Here is a 27,403-nt window from a genome sequence, read left to right on the forward strand (position 1 = left end):
CATTGTAATTTAAATAAGGTGTCCTCGTGCGTCTCTTTAAAGGGTTTCATTGTAATTTAAATACGGTGTTCTCATGTGTCCCTTTAAAGGGTTCCATTGTAATTTAAATAAGGTGTTCTCATGTGTCCCTTTAAAGGGTTTCATTGTAATTTAAATAAGGTGTTCTCATGTGTCTCTTTAAAGGGTTTTATTGTAATTTAAATAAGGTGTTCTCATGTGCCCCTTAAAGGGTTTCATTGAAATTTAAATAAGGTAATTTAAATCAGGTGTTTTCATGTGTCTCTTTAAAGGGTTTCGTTGTAATTTAAAAAATGTGTTCTCATGTGTCTCTTTATAGGGTTTCATTGTAATTTAAATATAAAGGTGTTCTCATGTGTCTCGTTTTAAGGTTTTATAGTTATTTCAACTAGCCTAGGTAATCTCATGTGTCTTTTATAAGGATTTATATAAAACAAAAAGAATATTTTTGCCAATAAGACAACTCTCCAAAAGAGACCAAATGACACAGAAATCAACATAGGTATTTTCAGTTTCTGTTCTCGTGTGTCTCTTTAGAAGATTGTGCAGTTATTTCCAATTCGTGTTCTTATGGGTCTCTTAAAGACGCTTCTTCTAAAGCATCTCACATCATATGCTCATTATCTGTTCGTCATAAGTATGTGTCCTCTGTAACATGTGTAAGGCTGAAGCCACTTCTTCGTGAACATTCTTACATGTATACAGAATCTTTAAGGGAAGTGTTCAACATTAATCTTTAGAACAAAAATTCGATTTAGGAGTCTTATCCCTCATATGTATTTTAATGCGTTTCTTTAAAAGTTACTACTTTCAATAAAGGCTTTACCACATACATCACAGTTGTGGGGTTTGTCACCTGTATGTGTTCTCATGTGAATCTGTAAACCACCATGCTAACTAAACTTTTGACCACATACATCACAGGCATCAGGTTTATCACTGTATGTATTCTTACATGTCTTTTTCAATCACAAAGATGATGAAACACTTTACCACTTACAATACAGTCATAAGGTTAAACACGTGAATGTCTTTTCATGTCTCTTTTTATACTAGCAATTTGACTAAACCCTTTACCACATTTACAACAGTCATCAGGTTTTTATATCACCTGTATGTATTCTCATGTGAGTCTGTAAGTCACCTTGCTCACTAAACCTTTTACCACATACATTACAGTCATGAGGTTTAACTCTTGTGTGTGTTCTCCTATGAGTCTTTAAATTACTAGGTTGACTAAACTTTTTACCACATACATCACAGTCATAAGGTTTCTCACCTGTATGTGTTCTCATGTGAATTTGTAAATAACGAAGGCAACTAAACCCTTTACCGCATTCTCCACAGTCATAAGGTTTATCCACTGCATGTGTTCTCATGTGAGCCTGTAAAATACCAAGCAGTCTAAACCCTTTACCACATACATCACAGACATAAGGTTTATCAGCTGTATGTGTTCTCATGTGCATCTGTAAATTACCAAGGTGACTAAACCCTTTACCACATTCTCCACAGTCATAGGGTTTATCTCCAGTATGTGTAGTCATGTGTGCCGTTAAGTTACTACTACGAGCAAATTCTCTACCACAAACATCACATTTATGAGGTGTTTCACCAGTATGAGTTCTTAAATGTTTCTTTAAGTCACCACTTCGAGAAAATTCACTAACACAGACATCACATTTATATGGTGTTTCACCAGTATGCGTTCTCATATGTTTCTTTAAGTCATAACCTTGAGTAAACTTTCTAAAACAAACATCACATGTGTGACATTTGTGAGGTTTTTCACCAGTATGTGTTCTCAAGTGTCTGTTTAAGTGACTACTTTGTGTAAATGTTCTAAAACAAACTTCACATTTATGAGGTTTTTCACCAGTATGTGTTCTCATGTGTCCTTTTAAGTAACTTCTTTGACTAAATTTTCTGAAACAAACATCACACTTGTGAGGTTTTTCGCCAGTATGTGTTCTCAAGTGTCTCTTTAAGTGACTATCTCGAGAAAATTCTTTAGCACAAACATCACATTTATGAAGTGTTTTACCAGCCTGTGAGTGTATGTGTCTCTGTAGAGTACAATTGGTTGTGATTAAATCCTCTCCTCCCTCTAACATCTTATTGTCAATGTTTATCTCCGTTATGTAAGTTCTTTGACTTGTACAACTCTGCAAGGAACAAACAAATATAAACATCATAAAGACATATATAAGTCCTTTCTGCAATTTACACTTTTATCATATACATATAGCACATGTAGCACATCTATTTGACATTCTCTCTATTAAATAATGCATCTGTATGTTTTAATATGTAATTCTACTATATACAACATGTAAAAGAAGCCTACATTAACCATATGATGTACTGCCCCATTGGTGTATACCTCACATCTTCTTGGTTTGACTAATTCTAATTTTGAATCTATACTATAAACAACATGTAAAAGAAGCATATATATGCTTACTGTCCCATTTATATATACCTCACATCTTCTTTATTCATAAGGACAAGAATGCTGATACATGTAAATGTCAACATTATTTACAGGGCTCAGTGTGGACATGATTGAAGCAGAGTTTTATGTTTCCGTAATTTGGCACTACGATTCTGCATAAAAATTTCCACATTTCCGCATTTTTGCAGTACTCTTTTCCGCATTGTTTTTACATTGATTTTGTTAAAGTTTATTTACGTTTCCGCATTTTTATTTTTAATCTATGCCTCTTCTGTAACTTTATTGGGGTGTAAAAGAGTTGACCGAAGTACATTTTGTATGAAGCGCGAAAGCTTTTGTAAGTAGACGAAGAGGGTGAGTGAAAATTGGAACACCTGTGGTTTGAAAAAAAGTTTTGACAATATGTTAAATCAAAGAAAGAAGACTCCTGGGGAATAGCACCATTTATTTCAAATGGAAAACTAATGGAAGACAACAAAAGGAAAGGAGAAGCACTTAACCACCAATTTGTATCTGTTTTTACTGATGAAAATACATCAAGTCAACCAAAACTAAATGGCAGAATATCACCTGATATAGACCATTTAGAGATAACAGTAGGAGGAGTAAGAAAGCTTCTTGGTGATGTCAACCTGAAAAAACAAATGAACCAGATAACATCCCTAACAGAGGCCCAATGGAATGAACCAGATAACATCCCTAACAGAGGCCCAATGGAATGAACCAGATAACATCCCTAACAGAGGCCCAATGGAATGAACCAGATAACATCCCTAACAGAGACCCAATGGAATGAACCAGATAACATCCCTAACAGAGACCCAATGGAATGTACTAGTACAAGTATCTCGCCATACATAAGTCAGGAGCCTGTAATTCAGTGATTGGTTGTCGTTTGTTTGTGTGTTACATATATTTGTTTTTCGTTTATTTCTTTACATTTTTGTTTTTTCAGGTTGACATCACCAAGAAGCTTTCTTACTCCTCCTACTGTTATCTCTAAATGGTCTATATCAGGTGATATTCTGCCATTTAGTTTTGGTTGACTTGATGTATTTTCATCAGTAAAAACAGATACAAATTGGTGGTTATAAGTGCTTCCCCTATCCTTTTGTTGTCTTCCATTAGTTTTCCATTTGAAATAAATGGTGCTATTCCCCAGGAGTCTTCTTTCTTTGATTTAACATATTGTCAAAACTTTTTTTCAAACCACAGGTGTTCCAATTTTTAGATATAAATGCAAGGAAAACATATTACAATGGGTATATTCTTCCCTTAATTGACTACTGCTGTATTATTTGGGGTGAATGTAAAAATGAAGGGATAACAAGAATTTTAAAACTCCAAAAAAGGGCAGCAAGATTAATTCTAGATGCAGATCCTTTATCCCCCTCAGCCCCCTTATTTAAAAAACTTGGGTGGATGACAGTTGACAATAGAATAAAATACCACAAATATTTACTTCTATATAAACAAATGATAAATGTATGCATATGGAAGCACCAATATACCTAGTTCAAAAGTTTAAACTGAAATCAGATAATAATCCTTACTCCTTAAGAGGCGTCACTCAAGGTAATCTGATAGTTCCTAAGCCAAAAGCTGAACTATTTAAGAAATCCTTTGCTTATTCTGGATCAGTATTATGGAATGGACTACTACACACAATGTGTAAAGCTCAAAACACTTTTACTTTTAAGCAAAGTATCAAGAAGTACCTAACACAACCCTGATAAGAAATGTTTGCTACAATCATTACAATGTATTTGTATATTTTTTATTTTTTATTTTCATTTGATTTTTTGACTACATGTATACATCTTAAACAGCATTATATCTTATGTTAACAAGGCCGTAACTAGGCATCTTATTTTAGTGAGGCAAGATAATTGAGCGGAGCGAAGCGAGGCGAAAATTTTTTTTGAGGGTATGAAATGAATGGTGCAAAATCCTGCATTCTAGGCATTTTTAGAGAGTTTGATAAGATTTTGAATTTGGACACTTTTTACATAAATTTTTCATATTTCAAGACTTTTACTAACACCAAATAGAACAAACATCGTTTTAGTAGAGTTTGCCAAATTTTTCTATGACCGGTTCAGTCAAATCGGTTCAGAATCATAATTTGGTCTGCTGATATCCTTATCCCGGTGAACATGGAGCATGGCAAGACCGCACAATCTCTCGCCACTCATGCATGCTCTTTTCCAAGTTTTCAGTCATTTCAGGGCAGTCTGTTTTTCTAAAGGTACCACATTATCATCAACACAATAATCAATGTATTCTTCCAATTCCTACTCCATCAGCAATTCGGTAGCAGCATCGGTAGTAACAGTTTTGTTTGCAAAAGGGAATTAAGCTTTCCTGTAAGCACCATCATACAGTCGCAGTTACAAAATATTAAACTCGCTTGGGTACAGGGGAATTGGAATGGAGTTTTTGACGTTTACATGTAGGTCCGTAATTTCAAATTATTTCTGGAAATAGTTGGTGGTATTTTAGTTCCAGAATCTATAAATTTAGGGGTTAGGGGTTGGGGGTGTCCGATTCTGAAACCCCGGATTCCGAAACATAAAGAAACGAAATTCTGTAGTCCCGAATAAGTAATGGATTATGTTACCACAAGTTGTACATACTTTTTTTTTGTTTTCTTTCATGTAAATATAACCAAGTATTCTACAAATTTAAAGATAAATTTTTGTTCATATTTTTAATCATATACTCCGTGCATGCAACAGTTCGTTATCTTCAATAGCTGTAACTGTATATCAGAAGAAGAAGACAAAATCCTGTGTTAAAGGTTCTACCATTCCTCAATAATATTAAATTGGGATATGGGATGTTCTTTCAATTTTTAAGGTTAAAGAAACATGGATAAAAACTAATCCATGCATGTTTCATATTATTTATATTTTATTTATCTGTAAAGAGAAAGATTAAAGTTCGTGAAATGAATACGCAGACAGGACTGCCCCCTTGCGATGCCCAGTAATTAGTTTGTCAAAAGTTGGTGAAACGGAGAAATGAATACGCATGGACAGGACTGCCTCTTCCGAAGACCAGTACTTGATTTGTCAGTCTACTTATCGTTTTTTGGATTGTTCTAATGAAGTTATATGCAATACCCAGACTCTGTTCACAAAAAAAAACTAGTTTACTAGAATTATTCCTTTTTTACCTTCAGTGTCGCTTTTGCCTTTTCTGCAAGAGCCTGTTTTTAACTAGAGATCCATGATGATTATCGTTACTAGGTTAATGTAATCGAGAAACAACACCCGTTGAGATGCTGAGTTATATCCAGGAAGAATAGTTTAAAAAGGAATGATGATAAGTTATAGAAATTAAGGTTGAGACAGAACAACAAAGGACTATTATATTTATATATATGTAAAAAAAAAATCAGTGTCGAAATTTTAGTGAGGCAATTGCCTCACTTGCCTCAAGGGTAGTTACGGCCTTGGTTAATAACAATACATTGAACTACATGAGTGTAAATTAACTATGTGTAAATTAACTATGTGTAATTATCTGTTTTGCTTGTATTGTAATTTGTATGTGAGGGCCTCAGGGAAGATTAGTTTATTGTAACTAACTGAGTTTACCCTCTTTAAATAAAGAATTTATTATTATTATTATTATTATTATTATATTACATAAATAAGGCCGTTAGTTTTCTCGTTTGAATTGTTTTACATTGTCTTATCCATGTTATCAGGGCCTATTATAGCTGACTATGCGGTATGGGCTTTGCTCATTGTTGAAGGCCGTACGGTGACCTATAGTTGTTTATGTCTGTGTCATTTTGGTCTTTTGTGGATAGTTGTCTTATTGGCAATCATCATGATCATACCACATCTTCTTTTTTATATAACAACATTATTTAAGAAAACATGTATATGACGAAGGGGCTGTCCAAAGCGATTGGATTACAGCTACATCACAGAACTTTTTAAAAGGGAGACAAAAGCTTGACAGTAAATTATAGACCGGTTTCATTGACGTCAGTAACATGCAAACTCATGGAACATAATACTTTCAAACACATTATGCAACATCTTGAAAAATATGAAATATAAGTCGATTACCAACATAGCTTCAGACAATGTCAGACAGAAAAGATCATGTGAATCTCAATAAGTAACAACAATTAAAGATATCGCAAAACATCTAGATCAAAAGGAGCAAGTGGGTATGCTTATATTAAATTTCAGTAAAGCATTTGATGTAGTGCCTCACATACGGCTTCTGCGGAAATTAGAGCACTATGAAATTAACAGCTAACATTGGCTAAAGGTCACCGGTCGGCCTTCAACAATAAAAAAAAAAAAAAAACATACCACTTAGTCAGCTTAAAAAGGCCACAAAATCACTATAATAAAAAGTCTTATAAATACATCATTATAACCATTTTTTACAGGTGAAATACGGGTAAAAATGTCGAAATGAAATATTCTTTTTTTTTTCCGGAAAAGTAATGCACAAAAATGCGGAAACATAAAAATAGATTTTTGCTTAAATTGCGGAAATGTAATACGCCCGATTGAAGGCTATACTTTAGTCCAAATAATTATGACGTCTTTATAGGACGAATAGTTCAAATTATAATTAAGAGGCTGTTCCAGAAAAAAAAATTAAAATATTCTTGCCAGTCAGACGTCACAATTATTTGGACTATGTCAACCTTAAACTATGATAATTGATAATTGTTAAGTTTCCATGCATTACAAATAGGCCCTAACTTTGAAGGAGAGTTGTCTTATTGGCACACATGTCACATTTAAGAATTGATTGCTTATTTTTCATGTGTTTTTGTAACTTTATTGGGTAGTAAAAGAGTTGAATGAAGTACATTTTGTATGAAGCGCATAAGCAAGCTTCATTCTAAAAATGTGCACACAGTCAACGCTTTTACAACCCTATGAAGGTACAAAAAGAAGCATTCAATACTTATAATTACATTTTTTAGTAAGGATCATTTTATTAACCTGTGCACTTTTTTTATGGGGCCTCGTGTCATCATGAATGATAAGTTTTATTGTGTAATGCAATTGCTAAACATGCTAAAGCAATAACATGTGATGTGCAGCTAGCCAATCAGAATAACGTATTATAATGAAACACATCTTATGTAATTATATTCTTATGTACAGTAAATAAACTGTTGGTTTTATAATTTTGCAATCATAACCAGTAAAATATAAATACATACTTTATGTTTCTCTCTGTCATAACACTGTAAACACATCATAACTTTGAACGTGTTATTTACGATCATTTGCCGTCTCAAAATAGCAAATATAAGTCTGTACGAGTGATTATCTTGTTGTGTTTCACGTTATAAACATCATCAAGTCTACCCATGTATTATTCACTCCAGTTTGTAAAATTATAAAATAAATCATTGTCTTCTCATTTACTTACTTTTTCTTTACAGGGATAATATAGGTGGAGGGAGAAAAACCAACGTTATATTTCCAGATCCCCTACCTAAATTATCTGTAAGTTCCTCCTATGTCAGGCGAACCACAATGACGGTGAAGATGGGGATTCGATACAAATCAAATGCGTGCATTATTCATTTCATAAAATTATGTAATATAGGGTAAGATTTTTTATGAGTAGACAGAAAATGGCATGATGCATAAAATTCTACTGCCTATAGCCCAGCAAGCATTAAAAGAGGGACGAAAGATACCAGAAAGACAGTCAATCTCATAAATCGAAAATAAACTGACAACGCCATGGCTAAAAATGAAAGGACAAACAGACACACAATAGTTCACCTGACGACATAGAAAACTAAAGAATAAACAAAACGAACCCCACCAAAGAATAGCTAGGGTTGATCTCAGGTGCTCCGGAAGGGTAAGCAGATATTATGTGGATTAAATAATAATAGCAGGGGTATTAAATAGGTTCTTTTGTTAATCTAAGACATTTAAACTAGCATGTGTCTTCATGTCTCTCTGTCAGTTATACCTGTCAAATACAGTTATATTTACTTACAATAAGTCAAGGATTTGTATTTATATATAGTAGGAATAAGTGAATAATCCACATGATAAAAATACTACTTGTATTTATTTTTCAATGACTAGCCTAACCATGAAAATGCAAGGCAAAACGTACTAATAATAAAAACACTTGGAAGAATTTAAGCTCCAGAGAAAAATAGTCAAAACTAGATTAGAAGAAGTACATCAAAACTATATCACAACTATTGGAAGTAGACGAAGAGAGTGAGTGAAAACTTGATCACCTGTGGTTTGAAAAAAAAGTTTTGACAATATGTTAAACATGTTAAATCAAAGAAAGAAGACTCCTTGGGAATAGCACCATTTATTTCAAATGGAAAACTAATGGAAGACAACAAAAGGAAAGGGGAAGCACTTATAACCACCAATTTGTATCTGTTTTTATTGATGAAAATACATCAAGTCAACCAAAACTAAATGGCAGAATATCACCTGATATAGACCATTTAGAGATAACAGTAGGAGGAGTAAGAAAGCTTCTTGGTGATGTCAACCTGAAACCAGTCGCTCCGCAGGGCGCAGCTTTATACGACCGCAGAGGTCAAACCCTGAACAGTTGGGGAAAGTATGGACACAACATTCAAGCTTGATACAGCTCTGAATTTGGATTGTGATAAAATTCTTGACATAATATGAGTTTCTGACACAAAACAAATGTCAAGATCTTACAAATTTATTATGCAAAATTGTGCAATTAAAGATTTCTTCTTCAAACTTTACAAAAATTTGGAATTTGAGAAATTTGGGGGATAACAAATTGAAAACTTCTACCACCCCCCCTTTTTTTTTGCAATAAGTCCAAAACCTGACAATTCTTTATACATTATTTACAGTAAGTGTAAGGGAGGTAAATCCGAACATACCAGACATTGTATGTTAACTGTTTTTGATTTACCTCCCTCACACTGCTTTTAAATTGTCTTAACTGTCCTTTGACCAGAAAAAACCTAGTTTCCCCCTTTTATTGCCCCTAATTCCAAAACATTTTGAGCCATAACTACCCCCCCCCCCCCCCCCCCAAAAAAAAAGTCATTACTAACCATCCTTTAATGGTATGGGAACTTGTGGTATAATTTCAGAGCGATTCATCCACTTAATAAAAGTTATTGTTTGAAACTACAAAAATGCTTATTTTAGGCCCTCTTTTTGGACCATAATTCCTAAATAATTGGGACTATAACCCCCAAAATCAATCCCAACCTTCCTTTAGTGGTATTGAACCTTCTAGTAAAAATCTATAGAGATCCATTCACTAAATCTAAAGTTATTGTCCTGAAAACCTAGTTTTCCCCTCCCCCCCTAATTTCGCCTTTTTTAGCCCCTAATTCCAAAATATTTTGAGCCATAACCCCCCAAAGTCATTACTTACCATCCCTTCATGGTATGGAAACTTGTGGTATACTTTCAGAGAGATTCATACACTTAAACACAAGTTATTGTTTGAAAACTACAAAATTGCCTATTTTTGGCCCCCTTTTTGGCTCTTATTCCTAAGCTATTTAGACCATAACCCCCAAAATCAATCCCAACCTTCCTTTAGTGGTATTTAACCTTCTGGTAAAAATTTAAAGAGATCCATTCACTATATCTAAAGTTATTGACTGGAAATTTATGTGTCTTTGGACGACGACGACGCAGACGACACAGATGACGACATGATACCATTATACAACGCAAATTTTTTTTTTGCAGTTGTATAAAAATCTAAGTACATGTTTAGATTCAGCATATCTAAAAACCCCAAGAATTCAATTTTTGTTAAAATCAAACCTAGTTTAGTTTTGGACCCTTTGGACCTTAATGTAGACCAATTTGAAAATGGGACCAAAAATTAGGAATCTACATACACAGCTAGATTCGGCATATCAAAGAACCCCAATTATTCAATTTTTGATGAATTCAAACAAAGTTTAATTTTGGATCCTTTGGGCCCCTTATTCCTAAACTATTGGGACAAAAACTCCCAAAATCAATCCCATCCTTCTTTTTATGGTCAAAAACCTTGTGTTTAAATTTCATAGATTTCTATTTACTTATACTTAAGTTATGGTGCAAAAACCAAGCAAAATGCTTATTTGGGCCCCTTTTGGCCCCTAATTCCTAATCTGTTGACATCTCAACTACCAAAATCAATCCCAACCTTCCTTTTGTGTTCAACAGTGAAATAAATTTCATTTTCAATTGAATTGTTATTCTAATTTGTATTTACCTAGTAGGGATTTATAAAGGAACTTGATTTATTATTTACTCCATATAGTATATTTATTCAGTTATACACATAACAGTCCAAGTGTACCTCTCGAGACGGTCTTCCGAGCATTTGGGTTTGGACACAGGTTTCCAAAATTTTCCACTTTATTTAAAATGTAGTCTTTTGACTGCAGTTTAAATGGAGTTTGAACCGAGGTAACTCGTTTTTGTTAGATTTTCCTGGCCGGCGGGATCGTTTATGACAGAGCCCATATTTCTGAACACAATTTATTCGTTTTTCTAAAGAATTCCTTATGAAAGTTTATTTATAGTGCATTGGTACTTATGCTTCATGTATATTGTGTATATCTATTATATTTATATTAATAAAATATGGGGTCCACCAGTATTGCTGGGCTAACTGTTGACTCACTACATATGTCTCACCTGTCTGTATAAATAAAATCAGAAAATCTGATAAGCAGAAATGTTGCTAATTAATGTGAGTAATTTAACCATGAACTAGGGACATGAGGGATATACTAGCCCTATTGCTTATAGTATCTGAGATATGGACTTGACCTCCAAAACATAACCTTGTTCACTGATCCATGAAATGAGGTCGAGGTCAAGGGAAAACTGTCTGACGGGTATGAGGACCTTGCAAGGTACGCAAATACCAAATACAGTTATCCTATTACTTATAATAAGAGAGAATTCAACATTACAAAAGTTCTGAACTTTTTTTTCAAGTGGTCAATGAACCATGAAAATGAGGTCAAGGACATTGGACATGTGACTGACGGAAACTTTGTAACATGAGGCATCTATATACAAAGTATGAAGCATCCAGGTCTTTCACCTTCTAAAATATAAACCTTTTAAGAAGTTAGCTAACGCCGCCGCCGCCGGATCACTATCCCTATGTCGAGCTTTCTGCAACAAAAGTTTCAGGCTCGACAATTAAATCAGTTATCTTAGAATGACGTGAAAGTTAATTATTATGGTTAAAGAAATAAATATTAAAGGTCGATCGTAATTATATATATAGAGGGGCCATAATGGGGTTTACAGAACATAACTTGAATCATCGGCAAACAATGAATAAAATAGATAAGAAAAAAACTGAAATAAGCTAGGAAATAACATGAATAATAAGGGTAAATTATAAAAAAAAAGAGAAAAATAGGCCAATTTTTTTTGAAATTTCCTAGTATTGTATGTATTGGTACAATGTATTTCTTTTTCTTCCTGCACATGCGTAAACTATTTGCCGCTGGACAACTATACAAACCGATTAATCAATCTTGGTAGCAGTTAATTGTAATTGTAATAAGTTTATTGCAAATCAGCATGTAATATAATGCTATAGCATCAACAACATATATAATATAGTAAGCGACATTATATAAATGAAAACAGAAAGCAAAATAATAACAAAACAAAAAACAAACAAACAAACAAAAAACCAACATATTAAACAAATAATATTATATATAATCTACTTTATCAGTTGTGACCGTAGTTTCCAGTTTTCATTTAACAAACAACAAAGTTTTAATACCAAAGTTCTTGAACATGTTTGAATAAGTGATAAACATTTTGACATATTAATTAGGCCAAGAACAATAATATTTAGGCAAAAATCTTAAATGCAGATGTCTACCCAGACAACATGCGTATGTTGGCCCAACATTGGCACAACGTATATCATTGCATTGGCCCATCGTTGTATTTTAACGTTGGCCCAACGTATAAGTGCAAAGTGGGCCTACTAGACGTTGGCCCAACATGATGGCTTCATGTTGGCCCAACGTTGTACGGTTATATGCAATACATAGAGCCAACGTTGGCCCATTGTATGAAAAACGAAATCAATGTTGGCACAACGTTGGACCAACGTAGAAATATCTTTTCTTATGTTGGCACTATGTTGGTCCAAGGTAGGTATTTCTCATTTTTATGTTGGCAATACGTTGGTCTATTGTTTCAAACAAATTACAATGGATGCTGCATGAGGAACTGTATATGATAAATACTCCGGAGCGCATTTGATCTTTTTTTGTATTCCAAACTGCCAAAAGTTAAGGTACCAATTCTGTATTTTTGTATTACCCATTGTTGTTACTGTCCTTGTTTTTTTTCATGAACTTTGCCTCTTTAATTTTATTTATTGTGTGACGCTAAGATATTTCTTTGGCAATGTTTGATGGATCGACCAGATAAACTCTGTGTCATTTGGTGTCTTGTAAAGAGTTGTCTCATTAGCAATCATACCACATCTTCTTTTTTCCTATCAATTTCATGTATTTCTTTAACAGAACAAATGACGTATGGCTTATGGTACGGCGACCATACAAATAGTTTTTCGGAGATGTAGTTTTAGTTGTATTGGTTCCAGATCCAGAATGAAAATTAAATAATTCAGAAGATGAAACTTTATTTATTTTAAATTTGATATCATTGGTCGTCACCACGAGTAGTGTCCTCCTCAATTTGAACTTCAACAATGTCATTATTATTTATATCTTTTTTTCCCTTCTCTGTTTCTTGCCACCTTCTCTGTCAAGGCTTAAGCGCCGCCAATCTTTAGCTGCATCATCTATCTCCTTATCCGAAGACTCTTTACAGCTACTTTTTTTTCTAACCGACTCTGTAATAAAGTTATAAGTAAACTTGAATAGCGTATTTGTCTAATGCATGCGTGCGTAATCTCCCTTCTAGATATGTAATATAAATTAATGTATATTCTAACTAGTTTAAACACTATTTAATACAAAATAAAATCTTAAATAACAATTTTTTTTATATTGGTTATTTGTCTAATGGTCAGAAATTCATTAGTATTAGACGGATTTGTGGGTATAACAAACCCTTATTACTATTATTTCAGAATTCGGTATCATACTTTATATATTCGTAATATACATGATATATAAAGAATAATTTAGATGTGTATTAATGAACAGTTATAAATTTGATATATAAAAACACTGTTACACATTCAAGTGTGTATATGATCAGGTTTCACAAATATATCGTATCTGTTTGCATGCGATTTAGAAATACAATAAAACTAACAAATTCATTTATATTTTATTGAAGTAGAAATCATTATACCACATTTTTAAAACAATTACGGAATAAGGTACATCTTAAGACAATTTTATTCCATTAACTTCAGTAAAGATCATACATGTTGTGGTTATAGATTTATATATATAATTTACCATTTGTTTGAAGATACTAATGTTCAGTGGCAAATATTTTATGATAATTAATAGGATTGAAATGATTTAAAATCTAGAAAATATTTCGCCCGAAACGTATAAACTTTAAGATCATTATAAAATGATAGAAATTTATATATGTTTTGATTTTTAACAACATCCCTCAGATTAAAAAATCATATTGTATTTGTCATTCTGAATCGTATATATATATCAGATTTTTTAAAGTTACAACTTACATGTTACTATCTTTCTCTTTGAATCTCAGATGACATGATTTTCTCTTTTTGTTTTCTTCGTATCACTGCTTTCTTACAAATACACAACAGGAAATAATCGCAAAAGTGACCATCCCATTACGTTCAGATTTCCTATAAACTTAATTACCATAGCAACTATCTTTGAAATTTGTCGAACATATGGTCAACCTTATCAGAATGGGCTTGATTAACAGACTGGCTGTATCAAATATCACTCTGCAAATAATTGCTATTATTATGTTTCACAAAGTTTAATGAATAAAGTTATTATAAAAAAAATATGATTGCAATAAATTTTAATTTTTAATCAGGCAATCTATGTTTACGATATACATTTTTTTTTATTACAGTAATGATATTCCAGTATAAATTTTAATATATATATAATTACCTGACTTATGTATAGAGTATAATATATGATCACGCAACGTTGGGCCAGCATTGGCCCAACATAGAGTTGTAAATGTAATTTCAGTTGATAAACACTTTCGGTATAACATTAACTTTTCATAAAGCCTGCTGCAATCGAAATTATCCGCCTCCCAAAAGAAATAAAGCGTAAAATATTATATAACCAATTCTATTAACAAAATTTCATATCGGCCCTATGTTGCTACTAACATAATGCCAACATTTGCCCGATTATTTATAACCAACATGAGATAATAATATGAATTTACAACAACAAACCAACGTTGGGCCAATGTTGTGCAGCCGACACCAAGGTGCGACCAATGTACCGACAATTTGCAAACGTTGGGCCAATGTTGTGCAGCCAACATAAACTTGCGACCAACGGACCGACAATTTGCCAACGTTGGGCCAATGTTGTGCAGCCAATTGCAACATAAACTTGCAACCAACGGACCGACAATTTGCCAACGTTGGGCCAATGTTGTGAAGCCAACACCAACGGTCGACCAACGGGCCGACCATTTGCCAACGTTGGCCCACTGTTAGTCTGCTGACTGGGTATAGGCTGGACAAATCATTACAAAATGATATTCATTTTCAATAGCTTTCATATTGCAACATTGACATAGTCTTTCATTACGAGGCACATTATCATATCTACCAGTTTCAATGTTGAGTTTAAGTGAACCACATCTCAGTTGTGTTAAGAGTTTAACATTGACATCAAGAAGTAAATATTTTTCCAAAGTTGAAACAAAAGTCAATTTTGAACATTTTCAAAATATCCAATTTTTCACAATCCAACATACTAGAACGCCAGCTTTGTATAAACTGATCATAGAGGTGTAGTTTCAAAACATCATATAAAAAAATACATTTTCTTGGTTATACTATAAAAAATTATAACCAAGATCATTTAACAAGGTACGAACATTTGACGCCCAGTTTGTTTTACCATTCTCAGCATCATTAACTAACATTTTATATACATCAAATACAATAGGAGGTTTCTTGGTAACAATTTTCAACCAATATTTAAGTATTCTTTGTTTTCTAATAATATGCATTGGCAAATGTCCAAGTTCACCGATAACAGCACATTGCCTGTGAGAGAGCTTTCACATGTTTATATCTTTATTGTTTACGATGTTGGAATGTATTGATACTCATCCACGCCTGCTATTTTTTATTATTGCCCCCTGCTATGGTTTTTATTAGATTTCTTACAACCACTGTTTTTGCCCTGTGTTTGTTATACATGTCAGTTTTGTTATATTTAAGTCCATACGTCGGGCCTTTTATTACAGTTTTTGTAAGAGTTCTTTACTGCACTCCTAATTACTCCCTATTCCGTAACTGTGATCCTCATTCAATGTTACAACCTCCGGTCTTTTGTATTGATCCTATACCCCTATTAAATAATCATGATTTTACGGAATGGAAAAAATATTATCAACAACACAACTTCTAGGTTATCTACGTGCATAAATAAACGTATTGGTAATGCCACTACAGCCAGATTATTTAACAAAAATGCACGTGGATATCCACAAATTTTCCCGTGCAATGCCAAAAAATGACTTACATGTTTTAGATTAACTTCTCAAAATACTATAAGGTCAACAGTGAACGGGAGAACCTTTTCGCTCTCCTTTTCCTGTGATATTACCTGAAAAACTCAAAACCTTATATATGTGGTAACTTGAACCCAACCTAAGTGTGGTATTCAATATGTGGGACAGACGGGACGAGAGTATTTCAGAAGAAATCAAGAACATCTGTACCGCTTTCGTAGACCCAAAAAATTCAAAAGTTTATTATATCAGCATTTAGATAAGCATAATCATAATCTGAAATATATAAAATTCCAACCGCTCGAAACCGTTCAAAAACAACCAGGAGAATCGCACAAGCAATTTGAAAAATCACGCGAAGTTCGCGAATTGTTTTGGATAAAAAGACTTCAAACAGCTTATCCTCTCGGTCTAAATGATAAAATATTAGGGCAGGGGAACATATCTAAAACTCATATCGATGTCATTAATATTGTTGATAAACGACTTAGAAATAATAGGTCTCATGGTAAACGCAAAAACCGCAATCAACGTATTAAACATCGTATAAATTATACACTTGCTGATCTGTTATCTATAATAAAGAATAATGGCAGACATCAAGTATTATGCAAACTGGGTCAGATACCTATAAGTAAATTATATGCTATTTTTCTGGAGTGTGATAAAATTTCTTTTTTAGCCCATTTTATGAATACACCCGTATTATTACAGCTTTTTGTCATCACAGGCTTTTTCCTATTATAGATAAACCTGAAAATCATAAACGACATTTTCTCAAATTAAAATATATAAATAGAGGTATTGATTTTATTAATTTGTCTAGCATATTCAATGACTCTTCTGTCTATAGCTTAATACCTCCATATTTTGATAATATAGAACAACCCATTATTTCGTATTCTTATAAAAAACCGAGCAGAAATTTGATTTTCAATTATACGTCAATTACAACAGACGTCAATATAGAAAATAATGTTCCTTCCACTTGAGATTGCGAAACATCTAGTTTTAAATATGTTCCCTATGGTCATGTTATCACAGGAGACCTCAACATAGTCGATGACCGTGAAGTCATAACTTTTCTAAAGAAAGGACCGAAATACCGTCCTCCATCTAAAATAGATTGGAAACAGTGTCGTCAGGTCATTAAAGACGCTCTGTCTGCCTATTGTAAAAATTGGTGCAAACGTGAAAAATCCGATAAAAAATCTTTAGACAGTTATTTGAATAAAATTATGAATACTGTTGATATTCGAATATCTCATTTAGAAAACAATTCTGAAATTAATAATAGGAACCATGATATACCCATTTCTAGAATAAAAAACAAACTCGAGGTACTCGCAGAGCGGTTTGTGTTCGTACCGGCAGACAAGGCAGCAAATAATGTAGTGGTGGTGTGACGCATATACTACACGAAAGTTCTTCAAAACGAAATTATCAATTCCTCTACATTCAGGTCAGTGCGCACCACAGAGAGTCAAATCGTTAACAAGCATACCACTGCCACTGCCCAGCTTAAAGTGTGTATATGATCAGGTTTCACAAATATATCGTATCTGTTTGCATGCGATTTAGAAATACAATAAAACTAACAAATTCATTTATATTTTATTGAAGTAGAAATCATTATACCACATTTTTAAAACAATTACGGAATAAGGTACATCTTAAGACAATTTTATTCCATTAACTTCAGTAAAGATCATACATGTTGTGGTTATAGATTTATATATATAATTTACCATTTGTTTGAAGATACTAATGTTCAGTGGCAAATATTTTATGATAATTAATAGGATTGAAATGATTTAAAATCTAGAAAATATTTCGCCCGAAACGTATAAACTTTAAGATCATTATAAAATGATGGAAATTTATATATGTTTTGATTTTTAACAACATCCCTCAGATTAAAAAATCATATTGTATTTGTCATTCTGAATCGTATATATATATCAGATTTTTTAAAGTTACAACTTACATGTTACTATCTTTCTCTTTGAATCTCAGATGACATGATTTTCTCTTTTTGTTTTCTTCGTATCACTGCTTTCTTACAAATACACAACAGGAAATAATCGCAAAAGTGACCATCCCATTACGTTCAGATTTCCTATAAACTTAATTACCATAGCAACTATCTTTGAAATTTGTCGAACATATGGTCAACCTTATCAGAATGGGCTTGATTAACAGACTGGCTGTATCAAATATCACTCTGCAAATAATTGCTATTATTATGTTTCACAAAGTTTAATGAATAAAGTTATTATAAAAAAAATATGATTGCAATAAATTTTAATTTTTAATCAGGCAATCTATGTTTACGATATACATTTTTTTTTATTACAGTAATGATATTCCAGTATAAATTTTAATATATATATAATTACCTGACTTATGTATAGAGTATAATATATGATCACGCAACGTTGGGCCAGCATTGGCCCAACATAGAGTTGTAAATGTAATTTCAGTTGATAAACACTTTCGGTATAACATTAACTTTTCATAAAGCCTGCTGCAATCGAAATTATCCGCCTCCCAAAAGAAATAAAGCGTAAAATATTATATAACCAATTCTATTAACAAAATTTCATATCGGCCCTATGTTGCTACTAACATAATGCCAACATTTGCCCGATTATTTATAACCAACATGAGATAATAATATGAATTTACAACAACAAACCAACGTTGGGCCAATGTTGTGCAGCCGACACCAAGGTGCGACCAATGTACCGACAATTTGCAAACGTTGGGCCAATGTTGTGCAGCCAACATAAACTTGCGACCAACGGACCGACAATTTGCCAACGTTGGGCCAATGTTGTGCAGCCAATTGCAACATAAACTTGCAACCAACGGACCGACAATTTGCCAACGTTGGGCCAATGTTGTGAAGCCAACACCAACGGTCGACCAACGGGCCGACCATTTGCCAACGTTGGCCCACTGTTAGTCTGCTGACTGGGTATAGGCTGGACAAATCATTACAAAATGATATTCATTTTCAATAGCTTTCATATTGCAACATTGACATAGTCTTTCATTACGAGGCACATTATCATATCTACCAGTTTCAATGTTGAGTTTAAGTGAACCACATCTCAGTTGTGTTAAGAGTTTAACATTGACATCAAGAAGTAAATATTTTTCCAAACAAAAGTCAATTTTGAACATTTTCAAAATATCCAATTTTTCACAATCCAACATACTAGAACGCCAGCTTTGTATAAACTGATCATAGAGGTGTAGTTTCAAAACATCATATAAAAAAATACATTTTCTTGGTTATACTATAAAAAATTATAACCAAGATCATTTAACAAGGTACGAACATTTGACGCCCAGTTTGTTTTACCATTCTCAGCATCATTAACTAACATTTTATATACATCAAATACAATAGGAGGTTTCTTGGTAACAATTTTCAACCAATATTTAAGTATTCTTTGTTTTCTAATAATATGCATTGGCAAATGTCCAAGTTCACCGATAACAGCACATTGCCTGTGAGAGAGCTTTCACATGTTTATATCTTTATTGTTTACGATGTTGGAATGTATTGATACTCATCCACGCCTGCTATTTTTTATTATTGCCCCCTGCTATGGTTTTTATTAGATTTCTTACAACCACTGTTTTTGCCCTGTGTTTGTTATACATGTCAGTTTTGTTATATTTAAGTCCATACGTCGGGCCTTTTATTACAGTTTTTGTAAGAGTTCTTTACTGCACTCCTAATTACTCCCTATTCCGTAACTGTGATCCTCATTCAATGTTACAACCTCCGGTCTTTTGTATTGATCCTATACCCCTATTAAATAATCATGATTTTACGGAATGGAAAAAATATTATCAACAACACAACTTCTAGGTTATCTACGTGCATAAATAAACGTATTGGTAATGCCACTACAGCCAGATTATTTAACAAAAATGCACGTGGATATCCACAAATTTTCCCGTGCAATGCCAAAAAATGACTTACATGTTTTAGATTAACTTCTCAAAATACTATAAGGTCAACAGTGAACGGGAGAACCTTTTCGCTCTCCTTTTCCTGTGATATTACCTGAAAAACTCAAAACCTTATATATGTGGTAACTTGAACCCAACCTAAGTGTGGTATTCAATATGTGGGACAGACGGGACGAGAGTATTTCAGAAGAAATCAAGAACATCTGTACCGCTTTCGTAGACCCAAAAAATTCAAAAGTTTATTATATCAGCATTTAGATAAGCATAATCATAATCTGAAATATATAAAATTCCAACCGCTCGAAACCGTTCAAAAACAACCAGGAGAATCGCACAAGCAATTTGAAAAATCACGCGAAGTTCGCGAATTGTTTTGGATAAAAAGACTTCAAACAGCTTATCCTCTCGGTCTAAATGATAAAATATTAGGGCAGGGGAACATATCTAAAACTCATATCGATGTCATTAAAATTGTTGATAAACGACTTAGAAATAATAGGTCTCATGGTAAACGCAAAAACCGCAATCAACGTATTAAACATCGTATAAATTATACACTTGCTGATCTGTTATCTATAATAAAGAATAATGGCAGACATCAAGTATTATGCAAACTTGGTCAGATACCTATAAGTAAATTATATGCTATTTTTCTGGAGTGTGATAAAATTTCTTTTTTAGCCCATTTTATGAATACACCCGTATTATTACAGCTTTTTGTCATCACAGGCTTTTTCCTATTATAGATAAACCTGAAAATCATAAACGACATTTTCTCAAATTAAAATATATAAATAGAGGTATTGATTTTATTAATTTGTCTAGCATATTCAATGACTCTTCTGTCTATAGCTTAATACCTCCATATTTTGATAATATAGAACAACCCATTATTTCGTATTCTTATAAAAAACCGAGCAGAAATTTGATTTTCAATTATACGTCAATTACAACAGACGTCAATATAGAAAATAATGTTCCTTCCACTTGAGATTGCGAAACATCTAGTTTTAAATATGTTCCCTATGGTCATGTTATCACAGGAGACCTCAACATAGTCGATGACCGTGAAGTCATAACTTTTCTAAAGAAAGGACCGAAATACCGTCCTCCATCTAAAATAGATTGGAAACAGTGTCGTCAGGTCATTAAAGACGCTCTGTCTGCCTATTGTAAAAATTGGTGCAAACGTGAAAAATCCGATAAAAAATCTTTAGACAGTTATTTGAATAAAATTATGAATACTGTTGATATTCGAATATCTCATTTAGAAAACAATTCTGAAATTAATAATAGGAACCATGATATACCCATTTCTAGAATAAAAAACAAACTCGAGGTACTCGCAGAGCGGTTTGTGTTCGTACCGGCAGACAAGGCAGCAAATAATGTAGTGGTGGTGTGACGCATATACTACACGAAAGTTCTTCAAAACGAAATTATCAATTCCTCTACATTCAGGTCAGTGCGCACCACAGAGAGTCAAATCGTTAACAAGCATACCACTGCCACTGCCCAGCTTAAAGCATCTTCCGAACATTTGAAAGTCCCTACCATGTACTGGTTACCGAAATTACACAAAAAACCATTTAAATTCCGTTTCATCTCCGCTTCGAGTAAGTGTTCTACTACTAATCTATCAGTGCTTCTAACCACATCCCTTACTACTATCAAAGAACTGGTTATTAACTTTTGTAATAAAGCTTATGAAAATAATGGTATTAATTATATTTTTGGAGTGTTAAAAATTCTTTAGAGGTTTTAGATAAAATACATGCTTTCAATGGTCCTTACAATTCTGTTGACAGTTATGATTTTCTACTCTGTACACTACACTTCCACACAATCTTATAAAGAAAAAGTTTTTGAATTTGATAAAATGGTCTTTCGAAAAATCTCATTGTAATTTTATTTGTTGTAACTCGTTTAAAGCCTTTTTCTGTAACGAAAAAGGAAAGTATGCTAGATACACTTACTGGAAATGTGAGGATATGATTGAAGCTTTAAACTTTCTGCTTGATAACATTTATGTACGTTTCGGCGATAAAGTGTATCGTCAGGTAGTAGGTATTCCTATGGGCACCAACTGTGCCCCTTTAATAGCAGATTTATTTCTATATTGCTATGAATCTCAGTTTATGACCAAACTCAGTAAAGACCCATCATTGTTACATTTGGTTGATACATTCAAAAATACCTACCGTTATCTGGATGATATTTTTTCGTTGAATAATCCAGAGTTCTCTAAATATACTTCAGAAATTTACCCAAACGAACTTACTTTAACTAAATCTAACAAAAACAGCAGCAGTTGTCCTTTTCTAGATTTAGACATTTCAATTTCAAACGGGAAACTTCACACTAAAATTTACGACAAAAGAGACGATTTTTCATTTCCTATTGTTAATTTTCCTTTTTTAGACGGCGATGTGCCTTTGGCTCCATCATACGGTGTTTATATATCGCAACTCGTTCGGTTTGCCCGTGTGTGTTCTGATGTCATAGATTTTAACGAACGTAATCAATGCATCACTGGTAAATTGTTGTGTCAGGGATTTCGATACCATAAATTACTTAAAACTTTTACTAAATTCTTTCATAGATACAAAGATTTGATAAGTAAATTTGGCTATACCTGTAGAAAGCTTATTAAAAATAGTATTTCACATCCTAAATTTTATGGTAATATTGTACTTAAAGCGAGGAAATCACTATGTGATCCTTGTAAACTCATCGAACCTTTAAACAAACTTATAAGTAAGGGTTATCGTACCAATATTGTAATTAGATCTCTGAATATAGTTCACATTGGCACTAATATTGATTTTGTCATTAGCAAATTAAAACATAACTAAATTTCATTATCATTTGAGGCGAGATGTATAGAGACACAGACACGTTAACTTTTGTTTCTATAGAAGTCGCTCTTCACTATACTACTACCTGTCGATACATTTATTTTTGGCATTGCACAAGTCATGTCTTCTTTGACTATTAATGACGTTAAAATACTAAATCCCTGTGATGTGTTTTAGTCGATTTTAGTATCTGATGCATGATTTTTTACTATTAATTGGTTTTGGCTTTTAACTAGCTGTCAGTAACTGCGAGTACTCTCAAATCGTATTTTCTTGTTAATTCGACCTGTTGATACTGTTTATAATGCTTTTTTTGTTATTTTTTATTTATATGGATCTTGTCTGTACACCAGCTTTGATTATTTGTAATATCCTCAATTTTTCACTTATTCTTACAACATTTGTATAAACTTCAAGATTATAAAAAAACGATTTTTTTCTATAGTGAACATTGATTGGTTAAATATTTCTCAGTGTGTTTGAATTTGTTTGTCAGCTTTTTGGTAATGAATGTTTGTCTCTAATATTTATTTAACTGTGCATTTGTATTCAGATATCGCAGATCAAATTTATTCGTTCATTGTGTAATCATACGTTTTTTGATTGAGTTAAGTCTGCCAATTGATATTTTATCGTATGTTTTTCTATGTTGTGATGTTATGCTATTGTTTCGGAAAAAGGGAGAAGGTTTGGATCCATTAAAACGTTTAATCCCGCTGCAAATGTTTGCACCTGTCCTAAGTCAAGAATCTGATGTACAGTAGTTGTCGTTTGTTTATGTAATATATACGTGTTTCTCGTTTCTCGTTTTGTTTATATAGATTAGACCGTTGGTTTTCCCGTTTGAATGGTTTTATACTAGTAATTTTGGGGCCCTTTGTAGCTTGTTGTTCGGTGTGAGCCAAGGCTCTGTGTTGATTCGAAGGCCGTACTTTAACCTATAATGGTTTACTTTTTTAAATTGTTATTTGGATGGAGAGTTGTCTCATTGGCACTCACACCACATCTGCCTTTATCTATATAGGTGAATTTTTACCAACTTTAAGTACAAATCTACAAAATTTATTATGAACCTGTTCAATGTCCTTGGCATGATGAAACCCCCATATCTCAGAACCATAGCTTAAGATCGATCCAACAAGACTATCGAACATTTCACATTTCTGTTGAGTTGATATGTACAACATATTAAATGAATTAAAAAGTGACGCAAGAGCTTTATTAGCTTGCTGGGATAATCTCTTTTGGGTTTGCTGAAATTTTCCGTTATAGTGAAATAAATTCCCTAGGTAAACAAAAGAGTTCACAACTTTGAGCTCGTGCTTGTCATAATACTAACTGTGATTGACTTGTTGCCATCCATTACGGAATACAATTATTTCAGTTTTATCTTTGTTCACTTCAATGTTCCATTTTGAACAATATTTTAGAAGTTTATCAAGAAGTAGCTGCAGTGCCTCTGGTGTTTTACCGAATAAAACTGTATCGTCAGCAAAAAGTAGCAGATGAATTAAAATACCATTCACACTAACGAAGTCGTCGTTGTTACTTGTTTCAAGCTCCTCAGCAATGTCATTAATGAAAAATATAAAAAGTAGAGGTGATAAAGGCTCACCTTGTTTCACGCCATGCAGAAATATTTTCAAACACTTCCGAAAATTCTCCATCAGTTTTCACACGGAGGCGCACAGTTGCATATATCGACTTTATCATAGTAATTGTTTTGCTACTTATTCCAGAGTTAAAAAGCTTATACCATAATATTCGTCTGTCTACATTGTCAAACGCTTTACAGAAATCAACAAATGCACAGAATAGTTTTTCTTTATTTTGTAAAATATGAGAAATAATACCATGAAGCACGAAAATTGCATCAATTGTTGATTTATTCGGTCGGAATCCAAATTGGTTTGCTAATAGCTTTTCGTTCTCTTCAGCCCATGTTATAAGACGTTTGTTCAAAATATAAGTAAAAAGTTTTGAAAATATACTGACAAGTATGATTGGTCTATAATTATTTGGGTTTGACAAGTCCCCTTTTTTCGGCACAGAAATAACAATTCGATCACTCCAATTTTCAGGGTAATAACCATTATCGAACAGAAAGTTAAAAAGCGTCAGTAGAATAGGCACAAAAAGTTCGGAATCGGGCATGAACATTTCTCCTATGATTTTATCGAATCCTGGACTTTTACCCATTCGAAGGTTTTTAAGTGCGTCTTTAATTTCGAAATCTGTGATAGCGCAGTCAAGTTCTTCAATAGAAAGATTATTCACATATGGATCGTTAATTAATTTTCTAATATCTAACGACATTTCTTTTTGATCACCACCAAAACGGCTTTAAAGTGCTTGTACATACTGTCCGCATCAACTTTACACGATGATTTAGTTTTTCGTCTAATTTTTGACCAAAATGCTTTTGGTTCCGTTTTTGCCAGTTTGCACAATTCAATACCTTTCGATTTTTTATATTGAAATTTTGCAGAACGTTTAGTCTTGTTATATTTTGTTCGTGCCTGTATACATAATTGTTTGTTTGCTTCATTTCCATTACGTAAAAAAGTATTACGAACTGAATTAAACTGAGCCTTCTCAAATTTACATCTCTGGTTGAACCATTCATTATGTTTTACTGTCTGATTAAATTCATTTTCATCGGTCAATCTTGAACTACCGAATACCTTAAACGCACAATGATAAATAATATCCGTTAATGATCGACTTTACCGCCGAGTTTGCATCACCAACTTGTTCTTGTTGTAGGTTTTCAACAATCTCCGTCATAACGTTCTTGTGCAAGTTCAACTTAGTTTTATATTCTTCCACTTTATCTTATTCCCATTTTATAAAGCTGGATACTTTTGGCAAATTTTCTTCTGTTTAAGTTTTGATACCAACTTCAAACACAAGGGGTGAGTGGTCTGAAAATTCATTAATATTAAGAATGCCAAAATTTGAAATTTTATCATAATCATTTGGTGAAGCTAACATATAGTCAATTAAACTGCGACCATAAGTTGAACAAAATGTAAATTTTCCATCTCGATCATTTCCAAGTCTTCCATTGCAAATTGTTAGACCGGTGTTATAGCACAGTTGTACAAGCAATTTACCAAATAGGTTAGCAATAGTATCCAATGAACAACGAGTTGGGATATTGGGAACTTCATCATGCCACATAACATCAATGTACCTAGTATCTAGATTATCAGAAGGTAAAATATCATTAATTTAATAAACCAGTGCGACTATTAAAATCGCCACATACAAACACACTACCTTTGTTACAATATTCTAAAAAAATACTCTCAATACAATTTAAAAAGTCACAATCATTTATTGAATAAAATGACGATCTTTCATGTGGAATATAAACAAAACATATATACATGTCATCTTGCATATGAAAAAATCTTTTTTTAGTTTCACTAAAACAATACCATTTGTTAATATTTTTTCTACCATAATACCGCTATAAATAGAAGGTTTACAGTAAACAGAAATACCACCTTCCCTTCTAACTCCAATATTCTTTTTTCTAGAAAAGCTTGTTAAAATTTCGAAATTTGAGATATCAAGCCTTTCGCTATCACTCAACCAAGTTTCACATAAAAAAAATTAAATCATATTCATTGATCATATTTAGGAAGTCATTATCATCAAAACATGAATATAAACCATGAACGTTCCAACTGAGACATCTAATGTTATTAAATTGCCCTCTAGTGTGCTGCTATTTTTTGTATTCTTTGCCACCAACATGTATCTTGTCTCTCACAAAATAAGCGTTATGTCCTTCATCGCGCAGTTTTTTAAGTTCAGGTAGTAGAGTTTTTCTTCGTTTTTTGTATTTCACCTGGCAATTGTTCTGAAATTCCAAAATTGGTGTCTTTTAGGTTTTTACCATTTTTTCTCACTTCCTCACGCTGTTTAAAACTACCAAATTTGACCAGAATTGGACGGATCCTCTCACCTTTGTTACTCATTCTATTGGCTTTCAGTATCTGGATGGATTCGCGCATATTTGGCATTTTTTAAGTTTTTTTGTTACAGAATATCAATGATTCTTCTAGACAATCTTCATCATCTTTTTCAGGAATGTTATAAAAAACTAAGTTCTCAATATTTGATTTTATTTGTGTATCTAAGAGATCTTCTCTCATTTTTTCATTCAAGTTTTTCATTTTTTAAAATGATTGTTCAATTTCTTTTTTCTGTGCTGTCATTTTTTTTTTCAACGCTCGAGACATCTGAATGTTGGGTATTTATAGTTTTTTCTATGTTGATGACACTTGATTTTAGTTCGTTACATTTGGTTTTCTGGTCTTCATATTGGTCACTAGCATATTGTGTTGAGATTTCAACAGCTGCAAGTC

At 32.9% G+C, this 27,403-nt stretch overlaps 1 protein-coding gene across 2 annotated transcripts; it reads right to left on the reverse strand.

Moving 5' to 3' along the window:
- Positions 1-766: 766 nt before the first annotated feature.
- LOC139503929 (zinc finger protein 45-like) lies at positions 767-14,241 on the reverse strand. 2 transcript variants are annotated; one of them, XM_071293951.1, is made up of 2 exons: positions 14,168-14,241; positions 767-2,183 (listed from the first exon to the last, which is right to left on the reverse strand). In XM_071293951.1, the coding sequence occupies exon 2, from the start codon at positions 2,130-2,132 to the stop codon at positions 1,113-1,115; it is 1,020 nt and encodes a 339-aa protein (XP_071150052.1). In that variant the 5' UTR covers positions 2,133-2,183; positions 14,168-14,241; the 3' UTR covers positions 767-1,112. The 2 variants fall into 2 exon arrangements, with proteins under 2 accessions (XP_071150052.1, XP_071150051.1); XM_071293950.1 differs by lacking the exon at positions 14,168-14,241 and adding an exon at positions 7,895-7,972.
- Positions 14,242-27,403: the final 13,162 nt, after the last annotated feature.

The sequence above is a fragment of the Mytilus edulis genome, chromosome 14 (genome assembly GCF_963676685.1).
Source record: "Mytilus edulis chromosome 14, xbMytEdul2.2, whole genome shotgun sequence".
Taxonomy (NCBI): Eukaryota; Metazoa; Mollusca; class Bivalvia; order Mytilida; family Mytilidae; genus Mytilus; species Mytilus edulis.

Excerpts from the sequence above, each read along its gene's own strand:
- LOC139503929 (XM_071293951.1), bottom strand. The coding sequence starts at position 2,132 with ATGTTAGAGGGAGGAGAGGATTTAATCACAACCAATTGTACTCTACAG.